Source organism: Larimichthys crocea, chromosome I, assembly GCF_000972845.2.
Source record: "Larimichthys crocea isolate SSNF chromosome I, L_crocea_2.0, whole genome shotgun sequence".
Lineage (NCBI taxonomy): Eukaryota > Metazoa > Chordata > Actinopteri > Sciaenidae > Larimichthys > Larimichthys crocea.
This window is the reverse complement of record NC_040011.1, coordinates 22,000,224-22,013,727: the sequence shown is the minus strand read 5'-3', so window position 1 is coordinate 22,013,727 and position 13,504 is coordinate 22,000,224. Positions and strand designations below refer to the sequence as shown.

General features: G+C 41.2%; 1 protein-coding gene across 4 annotated transcripts in view; it reads right to left on the bottom strand.

Moving 5' to 3' along the window:
* ltbp1 (latent transforming growth factor beta binding protein 1) overlaps window positions 1-13,504 on the bottom strand; it is a 101,659-nt gene that overhangs the window by 21,957 nt on the left and 66,198 nt on the right. For all 4 annotated transcript variants that reach the window (XM_019267704.2, XM_019267711.2, XM_019267718.2 and 1 more), the window contains 7 exons: window positions 12,327-12,413; window positions 11,540-11,665; window positions 10,937-11,062; window positions 8,760-8,879; window positions 4,261-4,383; window positions 1,833-1,955; window positions 1,576-1,704 (listed from right to left, as the gene is read on the bottom strand). In XM_019267704.2, coding sequence (XP_019123249.1) covers window positions 1,576-1,704; window positions 1,833-1,955; window positions 4,261-4,383; window positions 8,760-8,879; window positions 10,937-11,062; window positions 11,540-11,665; window positions 12,327-12,413 — 834 coding nt within the window. The remainder of the gene's footprint in view (window positions 1-1,575; window positions 1,705-1,832; window positions 1,956-4,260; window positions 4,384-8,759; window positions 8,880-10,936; window positions 11,063-11,539; window positions 11,666-12,326; window positions 12,414-13,504) is intronic.

Genomic DNA, 13,504 nt, shown 5'->3' with positions numbered 1-13,504 from the left:
TCTCAAGTCTCTCCTGCATGCTATTGCACTGAGCTGGATCGAGAATGGGATGAGAGGCTCCTGTGGCTGCGAGGGAGGCCGTACAAGAGGGTGTTGTGGAGAAATTGCTGAAGTCAAAGGTCAATGGTGAGGTCAGGAAGGAAGAAAGTGTTCAGGAGCCTCTGATGTCTTATGTTGTATTATTTATTGACACTTGGCCAAGGAGAATTAGCGACACTCTCAAAGTGAAGTGCCTGAGTTGGTCTCGCATTCTGTCCTGGTGGATCGACTTTAAACCCCAAGATAACACACAAATACTACTCTTTACCCATGCAGGTGTTACTGTCAACATATTGTAGTCTGGAGACACAGATGTCTGTTTACGCAGATTGGAACGTCAATTATGACTAGGAAGGGAAGCCAAACAATTAATACTGTCGAGGACCACAAGGCCCATTCGTGACCTTGTGTAACCTAAGGATAGAAAATTCCATAACAAAGGTACTGGTTTCAGTCCGAACGACCTAGTATTTGGGCATGTGGTAAGGGGCCCTTTGGCTGCGTTAAAAAATAACTGGGTGGATGCTAAGCCACCAAAAAATTTGATCGGATTTGTGAACGGGTTTCAGCAACTTTTGTTTGTGGCGGGTGGTAGGGCACGAGAAAAGTGGTGGATGTCTCAGAGCAAAATGAAAAAAAAGTTATGACTGCCACATTGAGCGGCGGGAGTTTAGTCCTGGGGACCAAGTCTTGGCATTAATGCCTATTGTGGGTTCGCCCTTCCAGGCCATGTACACCGGTCCATAGACGGTCAATGAGAAAATCTCGGACTTTAACTATTTCATTGCAACACCAGGGCGAGAAACTCCAGACAGCTTTGTCACATCAACTTGTTGAAACCGTTCTACAGTCGTAGTAGTGAGTCAGGTCAGGCTGATGAAGGCATGTGTCCGGCTCTGGTTGCTAGTTCAGTGACTGTGATGCAGGAGGATGGGATGCCTGAGCCTGATGAGAGTTTGCTGTGTGGTCGTTTGAAAAATTCAGAATCTGTGTGTAACTTGGACAAGCTGCTGTCTCATTTACCTGAGTCTAGACGTTGTTTTGACGGCCCAGCCTATACTGTTTGGGTTGCCATGGGTTTTCACTCTGGTGACGTAATGGTCTGTCTTTTTCCAAGTTGATCAGCTGACTACATCAACCTGATCAGGAGCACCTGGGTCCGGTGTTCTAGCTGGATAAAAGGGCTAGTGACGGTCGCTCGCTTCCCTCACCAGCATCTGCACCTTTTTGGTTTCTTTGGCATTTCATTTATTTCCACTTCATAACATCACACCTTACATGATCAATACACCCACATTTACATGACTGAAACCACGGACATACACACCACATACCTGCGTTACTTTAGGTTGTGTTACTTTATTTAAATAAATATATTTTTCTATTGGCTATGCACTGTCTCTCCCATTTTTGTCATTTCCTTTTTTATTAAAACACATATGGAAACTAGGAATTAAGTTAGTTATATATACATGAAATGAAAACCCATCCATGTGTGTCTGTGTGTGGTTTCTTTTCTTTGTATTTGCATCTTACCATCACAGGAGGGCGTGCCGTGGTTGGCAGTGAATCCGCTCTCACACACACACAGAAAGGATCCCTCTGTGTTGAGACACTCGCCGTGGGGGTAACAGAGCTCAGGTTCATCCGCACACTCATCAACATCTGGGAACGCAGATATGAAATGCAATGAGGTGTGTGCATGTGTGTGTTTTCATCCATTCATGCAGCACTCAAAAGCCCAGATTAGATACATGTCTGTTGGTGAGAGAATGTAACCCTCCAGCAATCACCTCTGCAGCTAGTGCCGTTGATCTGTCGGTATCCCCGAGGGCAGGTACAGGTGTAGGAGCCCATGTTGTTAACACAATGTCCAACAGGTTCACAGGGTCTGGCTTCTAAACACTCATCCACATCTAGAATATACATGCAATAAAATAGTAATTTTTCATTTACATTTAGTCACACCTTGTATGACACTTTGTTGTGTCATAATTTATTTATTCATTATACAGGATGATGACTCCATACACATTAGCTGCTCACCAACCAGCGCCTGACTGCTACTACTGTGCACAGGCATTCTGATCCCTGACTCTATACACATGTTGTGATCTGGTGTAAACCACGTTTATTTCTGCACCGAGCATCTGCCTGAAATGTCTGTGCATTAACAAATTAATAAATCAGAGCGCAGTTTTACCAATGATTTTTAACCCAAAGTGTAGGTGCACAAAAGTCGAACTGGGTTCAAACCTTTTCCCAGTCATCAGAAGGAAGCAGTTATGATGACCCAACATCAAAGCCAACTAGCAGCGATGAGCGGGTTTGAGGCTTCACAAATCTGTGCAATGTCACTTCAGTTAAGCGAGCATCAGTGATTTGAATTTAATGCAGGCTGCTACAGGTAGCAGGTGCAGCTCAATGAGCAGCAGGGTAACATGTGACCTTTTTGGGTTGATTGGCTGGGAGAAAAGGGTACTATGTGCAGGCTGGGAGGCCGGTCAGGAGGAGGAGTGTACAGTAATCTACTCATGAGATGACCACAGCCTGTATCAGGAGTTGGGTAGCATATTGAGTCAGGTAAGGCCTGCTTTTCTGATGTTGTGAAGTGATAAGCGACATGACCAGGCACCTGAGGCAACATGATCAAAGAAGGTTAGTTAGTCATCGATCATGACTCCTTAGTTTCTTGCTATCCTGGTAGGGGTGAGACATAGGGAGTGAGTTTTAATGTAGATGTCATGGTGTATAGTAGGTTTGGCTGGGAGGACCAGCAGTTTTTGATTGATTCAGCTGGAGGTGGTGTGTCTTCATCCATATAGATATGTCTGAGAGGTATTTAGAGATCTGTGCAGAGACCAGGGGGCTGTCAGGTGGAAATGACAAATAGAGCTGTGTGTCATCTGCAGTGATAAAAGATGCCATGGGAACGAATAATCAGACCCAGGGAGGTGTAAATAGCGAAGAGTAGGAGCCCCAGCACTGACCCCTGGGCACCTCTGTGGTGAGGTGGTGAGATACGGACAACTCTACAAGCCAGGATAGGCTGAATGAGCGCATGTGAGGTAAGATTCAAACCAGGAAAGAGCCAAGCCAGAGATACCCATGTTTGAGAGAAGAGAGAGAGAAGGATGCAATGGTTAACTGTGTCAGAGGCAGCTGATAAGCTGATCAGAGGACTGTGCTGCTGCTCTGGCTTCTTTTAAGGCTTCTGTCACAGACAACAGCGCAGTTTCGGTTTAGTGGTCACTGTTGAAACCAGACTGATTTGGATTAAGAAAGCTGTTCTGTGAGAGGAATTCAAAGAGCTTTTTGACAACTGCCCATTCGATGGCTCTGGATAGGAAAAGAAGTGAGACAGTGATGTGTGATTGGTCCATTCTATATAGACACTATTTCTGGAGTTCTAAAAAATTCTAATAATTATTTTCCACTTAAATTCCCTCCATGTATTTGAACTTGTGACCAGGTGTGCCTCACTGCACACCTCCTCCCAAGCTTCCTGCGGTATGACCATATTTATTTCCGCCTCCTCTGATTTATCTGTAGGGAATTTTGTGTATGGAATTGTAGACAAAAATATGATATAATCTACTATTGATTGTTTTTTTTAATCTCAATTTCTCGTTTGTATTTCTATTAAGAACTGTTCTATAGGAGAGTTTTCCCAACTGCTAGATAAGTTATAAAGCTGAGGCCGAATCTAAACTTTAATGTTTGGAATAAATACTGCCGTGATACCCGGTCAATATGATTACTGATTGTAATTTAATAATATAATTATTAATGTTTACTGTCATGGATTATATGAAGTAAAAACACACTTGCCTGAAAGGTAGAAAAAATTAAACAATCATCAACAAGGCAGTTTGTTTTCAGTTAGTTTGGGCTGGTGTGAATGCTTCAATCAAACTCTTGTTATGTTAAGTGTAATTGTTCATCCTGTGTGATATGTGTAAAATATTGTCAAATCTGTCTGTTTACTGTGAACTGTTAAAGCAATCTACTGATCTGTATAAGCAATATTTTGCATATATTCACACAAAATTATTTTGTAACAAAATGTGCATCACCAACTACAGATGTAACAGCACTCCGGAGACAATTTTTACATTGGAAAGCACTTTGTAACACTTGTTTTGAACAATTAATATAACTTTTTTTTTTTTAAATGGTGCTTTAATGTGTATGTAGCACTAATTGCATGATATGTCATACCATCACAACGGTCTCCAGCTGGGGACACACTGAAGCCTGGCCCACACTGACAGACAAAGGAGCCTTCAGTGTTCTGGCAGTGACCTCTGGTACAGACCTGCTGATCCTGGCACTCATCTATATCTGTAACACAAATAATGAAACAGCTACATCACACAAAGAGAATGCAAAGGTTCAAGCAATGGAGTTCTTTCACATGTCTGACTGCTGTTGCTCAACAGAAGATAAACGATGTGCTAAGTGCAGTAAATTCTCTTAGAATACATTAAATATTCAACTTAATTACCATAATGACAATTTGTAAACAGTATTGAACATGCTATTTATATAACACTCTAAACAACTCACTGCATTGTCTTCTCACAAACCGTGGAAGCACTGAGAGCTGTGATTTATATTCTGAATGGAGAATTGAGAGTTGATCCAATCACATGATCAAGTGCTAACATTAGCAGAATAACTGTAGTGGTAAATGGACTGTATATATACAGGACTGTACTTGAAATGGGTAAATTTGATGTGTAGTTTACAAAGTCTTACAACCGACTACAAAGGCACTTTTTACACTACACATCTCATGCACCCATTCATGCACATTTGCACACACACAAGGTGTTAACTGCTCATCAGACAACCTGCTCTACCTCCTGAACCACAGCTACCTTGTAGTTGAGTTGCCATGAGCTCAAACAGCTCCAGTACAACTTAAAGAAAACATGAACAAAAAAGTCCTTTTGGTAAATTGACTTTTTTGAACGTTAAAGCTTTAATGTCATATATGCATACATTCCTATACCTAATGGATGGTTATGAGGTAACTTATTTTAATGGCACTGGATATTTGTACTTATTAAACAGTTTATATTTATTGGGCTATTCTGACCACTACAGTTTCTGACCAGACTAGGCTGAATCATTATTGGTCTGTGGGTTTCCGGCACAATCTCTGGAGTGACTCAAAGTCATCATTAGTTATAGGAAATCAGCTGTGTATTACAACTTCAATGCTAATCAGGCACACACAACTACAAATATGAAGGAACACACAGAGACAGTTTTTGAACATTGTCAACAAGAAAACTAAAACCTGGTGACAATGACACTAAGAACTGGAATCTGAATCCGAAGCGTACAAGCGTTGTATATGTGCACTGTAAATATGTAAAATATGGGAAGGCGAGGAAGGAGAGGAGGAAGTTAGCAAAGCTGACCACGAACAACTGCTTTCATCTCCTGCATGAGACTGTGGAGGCCTTAAACAGCTCCTTCAGCACTCTTTAACACCAGCATGACCGAAAGACTTTTTCCATATATTGATTTAATAGTAATTTCTTTGCTGTGACAAATGAATTTTACCAACATGGGATCCAGTCTATCTTTACCCATGCTATCTGTATGTGTGTGTCAATAAAAATGGTTTATGTTTTTTTATGGTTTCTGCAGTTGCCTTTCTTGAGGGTAATAATTCCACACACCTGCAATAATAGTCCAGAAAAAAACAGAATGCAGATATTTTGTTTTGGAACTTCTGGAAAACAGGCCCATCAAATCATAAAGCAAGCGTTGGACCAGACTTTACTGGAGATTTCTGTTTTTAGGTTTGTACGATTGACACACTTTGCAGTTCTGAACAAGCTGGCAGATCTCAGCTAAGCTTTGGCCAATAGACCAGGTGTTTCCAGTCTCTGGTAGGTTTATGCCTTCCAAGATGACCAGAAAGAAGGTTTTGGTGAAAAGATTCCATTTAGCAAGTATGCAAGGTTGGTATATGACCTTGTGTGGGAGGGTGACAACATGGTAGATAGGATTCTCCATTATGCTAGTAAAAACTTTTATGAAAAATATTGTCACAATCAATTGATTGATTGGGCCTAGGATTAACAGTCTTTCTGTTATGCCTTCCACAACCTCCCTGGAAATGGGAAGCTTCTTTTAATAGTCCCAAGGAGGCAGATATAATGGTAGCACACACAGGTATTGAGGTCTCCCGTTCTCCTATTGTGGCTTGGGAGAGGGCATCTGGCATAGTGTTTTACTTTCCTTTCCTGTATTCCACAGTGAAAGTGAATTCCCGAAGCTTGAGTGCCCACTTGATGAGCCAAGTGCTGGGTTGGTGGTTTTAAACACCCACAGAAGAGAGGCATGATCTCTTACCACAGTAAAAAGGCAACCTTCCAGATAGGTCCTCCTTCACTTCTCCAATGCCCACACCACAGCCAAGCATTCCAACTCTGTGGCAGCATAATTCCTCTGAGCTGGATTCAGGTTGTGGCTGGAAAAAGCTAGGACTTCCCCAGTTCCAAGGTCTTATTTTTGGATATACTGCCCCGAGTCCTTGTACTGAAATTTGGGTGACCTGGGACAGGTGGGTTTACCAGATGTTCTTTAAGTGTATCTAGCAGCTTGGAATGCAGGTGACTGTAGGAACTTTGCTCTCTTTTCCCTCGAAGCACTGAGTGGCACAGCAATCTGTAAGACGTCGATGATACAACACTGCCATGCCCAGGAACCTCCGTAAGGATTTCAGGTTGGTGGTGCACACAGTGTCTTGTCCCTTGTCTCAAAATTTCAATGAGGTCCTAAAGACCAGCAGCTGCTTTTCTGTTCACAGAGAGGTCAGCACTTTGAACATTACAAGGATTGTAAGAAATGTTGGCTGGTCACTACAACTTCAATCAAAACTAAATATTATAAATGCTACTCATAATTAAAATATAGTGTGGGAGGACCTACTATTAATAATAAACAATATAAATGGAGCACAGACTAGAAAGTTGACTGTCTTGGCAAATGTCTTCATAAAGGAATTGGAGAACTCTATTGCATGACCAAAAAAAAACATAAGCAAGATCTGGAGCTACAGTGCCCTCCAGAAATATTAGCACCCTTAGTGAATATGAGAAAAATATCATTTACCTATTAGTCTTGACTCAAGCTATAAAAAATAAAGCTTTTCATTAGTAAAGTCAAGTGAAATGATTAAATATTCCCTTTCATTCATTACGACTCATGAACAAAGTGACACTGTGTGTCAAAAAGCTGAGCTGCACAACATACAGCACAGCATGACGTGTACATTCACCCCAGGCATCATGAGGAGGATGATTCAACTGGCAAAAGAATTTGCAGGGGTCAGTATGGTGGTGGATTTTTGATGTTGTGGGGACATGGAATCACTGACTCCAACACTTACTAGAAGATATTAAACAGTCTCTGCCAGAAGCTTAAAATGGGCCACGGTTGTGGTTGTTCCTTCCAGCAGGACAAGGATTCAAAGCGCACCACAAAGCCTACACAGTGTTCACTGACAAAAGAATATAGGTTTCACCATGAACATCACAGTTCCCAAACCTAAACCCCGCAGAGGATCTATGTGACGAGCTAAAGAGGAGAGTCCCCAAGCTTGGACTTGCATATAGGAATGGTCTTGGATCCCATTCAATGCATACACCAACCTCATCACACATTATAAAACAAGAGATGTTATCTTGCAATGTGAAGCTGCACATAATAATAAATGATGGGTTGCACACTTTTTAAAAAAATATATTTGTTTTTGATGAGAATTTAATATTTCTTTTATATGTGGGATTTATACAGTATCATTTTATGTGTTAAATAAAGTGAAGTACATACTGATGCTTCTATAATAATGCATACACACACAGACACACTCACGCACGTACGCACGCACACACACGCACGCACACACACACACACGCACGCACGCGCGCACGCACGCACACACACACACACACACACACACACACACACACACAGAGCTTGGCAGTGTCTTGCAAACATCTGTGAGCTGGGTTATTAAGTTCTATAAAGGACTAAGTTCCATGGCCTAATGATTTCCTCTCACTGCCACCACCACTCATTGCCACCCCACTGTGGCTTGGCTTGCCTTGCATAGTGTGTGAACAGTCAAAACCTCACAGCTAACCCTGTGTCACATGGGATCCAGGAGCAGCAAACCATTGAAAGAGGAGAGATGGGCACACCTTGGTTTCTAGGAAAATGTGGGCTCTTACTGTGTGTTCTTTGGAATGGTTCACTGGTTTTATTACATGATTGGTTTGGCAGTATTTTACTCTGCATGTTCCCTGGGCTGATTTATGTATGTATTGATGACTAGATATCATACACCTTGAGGTTGAGATGTAACCTAACTAGTCAAAAAAAAAAAAAAAAGAGTCAGGGCCTGCGTTTAGCTCAGTTGGTAGAGTATGTGGTGAAGGCTCAGTCCTTGCTGTGGAAGCCCAGGGTTCAAATCTGACCTGTGGCTCTTTCCTGCATGTCATTCTCCATCTCTCTCTCCCCATTCCTGTCACTCTTCAGCTGTCTCTATCAAATAAAGCTTGAAAAGTCCCAAAAGAAAATCTTAAAAAAAAAAAAAGAGTCAGGCAAGCAGCTATAAATTTCAAGGATCATATGCATTACAAAACGATTCCAGGCATACATATGAACAAATACACACACAGTGTTAGACCTACCTGCACACTGGCCTCCCTGTGCCAAGAAGCCATTAGGACAAGAGTCACAGTTGTAACCTCCCGGCACATTGATGCAGATACCAGAAGGACACACCGTCCTGTTTGTGCATTCATCAATATCTGTGAAAAAATATGTATATGAAACTGTCAAACACAGTACTATTATATGTTGATAATACCATCTAAAACATCTGAGAACCAAAAGAAACCCCTAACCCCAAAACGTTGACATTGTGCAGTTCAGTTAAGTTTTGGAACAAGCTGTTTTTCTGTAGTTAAGTAAGGATTACAGTAGTCTTTCTCCAGTTTCTTTAACATTATGTAGACAAGAAACCCTTTCATAACTGAGTAGAAGAGAAACCTGATTTCTTCTAGAGTTCTCCTGGACCATGAACTGGAGGCTTACATCAGATGTGAGCATGACTTTAGAGAAACATTCCTGCTAGCTTCCACTGAGACGTGGCTGTGAGACACATCGCAACAAGGATCTGCACATAAGCGGCTTTAAGCACCCTGTTTGAATGGACTGCTTGTCTCTCATAACAAACAAATCCTCCAGAGGCTCGGTGTGCTTCTACATTAATGGAGGGTACTCAGCACTGTTGTGGTTTGGGATATAATTTGTACCCCCAACCTCGAGCTGCTATCCATTTCACTCCAGCTCTTCACCCTCCAAAATCACTGCCAGGTACATAACACTTATAAACATATAGTATAAAAAGTATGTCACCTGTACAACTACTAAGAAGAACTCCACTTGACTTGTGCTATGGTACAGTACCTGGTGCTTTCAGATCCCTGTCTATGCCCCCTTTTGAATCATATTACAACGTAGGCCGACGCTACTGACAGTTTATTCAGGAGGCAGGTTTATTCTAAATACTTAGATTATTAAGTGTTGATTGTTGTTTAATTGTGAACAGAACCATTTCAAGAACTGAAGTCAAGTGGACACATGCATGACACACATTAATGATCATCTGTGTGCTGGATGCGTAAATGAGGACATGAGGTCTTTTGCAAACAAGGTCACAAGATCAACAGGATATGTCGATGCTGTGTGTTTCCTCTCGCCCCAAATGGCCAGAGAAAATCAATTTTTATGCCAGTCTCATTGTTTGTTTTTGGAAATACTAAGATCAGACTATATGATATGTAGCGGTATGTCTAAGCTTCTTTTGGGTGTATCTCTGATAAACCTGCAGTTTGGACTGAATGGTGGTTTTCAGCCTTTTAAAATTGAGTACTTTAATTCTGCATAATAATAGCACCAGTGCAGAAAGGGCCAGGAGTCAAATACGTATGGTACGGAAAGTCTGGTCAGCTGACCTTGCACCACAGTGTAATGATTGTTTTTAGAATTCCAAAACATGTCTAAAAAAAACTCTGGTCTGTTTTTGTATTAATCTTATTAATAGATACCTTGGTTGCATATCCACATCCATATAAACCATAGAAGTCATTATCTGATGCTGCATCCTGCAGCTAAGAAGAACAGATTTTATTGCAACTCTAAGGAAATAACCATCAGGCCTGTTTGCCCTCATAGCTCTAATTCAGTATCATTTTGGTGGGTGGGGAAAGCTGCGTTGAAATGGCAGGAAACCGCTTAATGACAGAGTGCCTCATATTTATATCCCAATAAGGGGGATGAAGCAGGGAGGAGGGTGGTGCAGACGCTGGTAACAATGTGGTCACTGGTCTCATCCAAAATTCCACTGACTTATAATTCTATTAGTATTCACTTGTTAGTGTGCAGAGCTTATGTTGACCAGTGCCAGAGGCTGTGGTTATGCATAGCATACAAGCCTGCATGAAATGTGCATTTGTGTGTGCTTCCCGCTGGACTAAAGCAGTCTGTTCGTTTATCCTCTGGTCCAGACAATGATACAGTACCTCGACAACTATTGCCTGGAAAGGTTTTGTAGGTCTAGAGAGGATGTTTCTTGAAGATTTTCTTCTTTTAGACACCACTGTTAAATCAGAATTTCAATTTAAGCTATAAGTGTGTAATATGTGCTCAACTTGTAATATGAGCAGTCCGTTTTAGATCTAGCAGAAAGATGACTACCACATGATCAAATTCAGGACAGCATGCTCTGTGTGTCTGTGTGTGCGCACGTGTGTGTGACTGTCAAGAAGCATCAAAATTAGCAGAATTAGTTGTGAGTACTCACCAACACAACTGGTTCCATCTCCATCAATGAGGAATCCCCATGGGCACTGACACAGGAAACTGCCTTCTGTGTTCACACAGCGACCTCCAAAGCACAAAGAGGTGCTTTCCAAACACTCATCCACATCTAGACACACACCAGAGCACACAGCATTGGATGACATCAGACAGAAAGTCCAAAGAAAGTTGCTCACTGACAGCATACACAAAGTTTTTCAGGGTTTCTGGGGCTTCAGTGTTTCCGGGACCATACACTGTGAGCCCTGTTCATGTCAGGAGGAGCCATTTTAACCATGCACATTCTCTACAGTCATCCTCTGGCTGAGCTGGCTTCCTGTTGGCTCCCAGCACTCATCTAGACTTCATCATTATAGTCATGGACTTATACAGTACAGTGGGTTTCATGTGATCCTACAATTCTCACAGTGACCATCCATTTTCTACACATGCTTATACTCTGCAGGGTTGTAGGAGCTAGAGCCTGTCCTAGCTCACACTGGTATACATAAAAAAGCTTGTTATTAGTAAGATCAGCCTGCTGACATGGACATACACAAGATGATCTTTGACCTCAATCACTGATTTTGACAACTGGGTTCCTCACCTACACAGATGGTCTGGGAGTCATCCAGGTGGTATCCCTCATCACAGTGGCAGGTGTATCCCTCAGCTGTGTTGTAACAGATCCCCTGGCCACAGATATAAGGGTTGATCTGGCACTCATCCACCTCTGGGCCAAGAGAGAGAGAGGACAGTGTTAACACAAAATACAAACACCTGTGAGAAAGGACAAGATAACCACAAGTTAACAGCTTAAAACAAGAACCACAGGTTTACAACCTGTACTGCAAAATAGCCTCAAGCAATTGACTGCAATAAGAGAGACTGCCATGTATTAATAACAGGATCAAATTAAATCGCTTAGATCCATTAGTTTCATGTATTGATTTTGTATCAATATTTAACAAAGCCAACCAGTTGTCTTGTTTTTAAGCTGATTTCTCTGCAGCATGGAGACAATCTCCAAAATGAATAAACGTGTTCTCTGGTGTCCATGTCTTCAGCTCTTCATCTTGAGTTCAGCATGCTCTTGCCCACTACTGCTCAAATTTATTAATTAGATAACTCCAAATATAACCCTGTAATCCTTGTGTGCTGCCTTATCTGGAGTCTATGCATTTTACAGTAACTTTGGTGACCTCTGAGACATGAATGTGAATGTGAGCTTTGGGGTAACAGAAAGCAAAACGATGAGTGTCTTGGTGCAGGTTCAGGTACAAAACAGTTCTAGTCAGCCATGCTTCACCTGTTCACTAACTTACCACTAGATCTCTGAAAAGAGACAGGAATAGACCAGAACAAGAAAGAAAAGAAAAGAATGAAAGTCTTACCTGCTGACTGGGTGGGAGCGATGTCCTGACCTGCATTAGATGGGAGGATCTCCACTGGTGCAGGTGGAGAGCTCCTCTCAACAACCTCTACCGGATTAAAAAATACAGTAATATACATTAATTCCATCCAGTTTTTATTTAATTAATGCAATATATTCTTTATTCATTCTTTGATTTTTAAAATAAACCATAGTATACATTTCCACAGTTTGGCTGTTCCACCATACTTATTCTGGCAGCATAGGTTTCCTTCAAAACAGTAACAGAGAAACACTTCTGTTTCTTGGAAAATGCGATTCCATGCTTTCATCTTGCCAATTTTACATTCCTAAATTATTTTCAAGTACACAGCGTATATTCTCCACAAACATGAAAATGCAGATACCCATTTTTACATGAGTGCAATATTTTTTCTCAGGTGTGCATCTTTTGACTAGAATACTTACAATTTACCTTTACTTTTGTTTTTAGTTTATATAGTACACTGTGGATATTCAATGTGCTAAATAATTGACATACTTTGAGGACCTTGAACATCCTTGCCAAATGTTGTGGCTTGTAGTGGCTGAGATATAATCTTGAACAGAGAGACAGATGATGGCCAAACTGACTTTGCAAAATTATTCAATCAGAAACAATTTAGTGAATCGAAACATGCTGACACAGAGACAGGGGTCAGAAGATCAGGTTCCAGGTACATACTTTTAGGGGGATAACATCCCGTGTCACAACCAAACACCTCAGCATGATTCTAGAAACATTCAGTCCGATGACCTTATCTGTGCAAACTAATCACAGAACCTCTGAGGGAGCTTTGCTGTTCTGAAAGCATAATTCTGGCTTTGAATGATAAAACACTACTATAAGATATTGGAATGGCATGAATCAAGAAATGGATGAGCCAATTAGTAGCATAAATAAATATCTACTTCTTCTAATAGCAGTGTGGTGACTCTTTTAGGACATCAGACTCATCTTGTCAGCAGCAGACTCAGCTGAACTTTGTTGTTCTCAGCTGTACTCCCTCACTATTGTCCAGTCAGCTTCATATTAACATGCACAATTTAGTTTTCAACATATTTTGCCAAAATTAGAAATGCGCTAATGTTGGCATTATAACATTAAAGTACAGCTAGACCTGACTGTACTTGATATACTTGAATATAGTTGAACTTGAG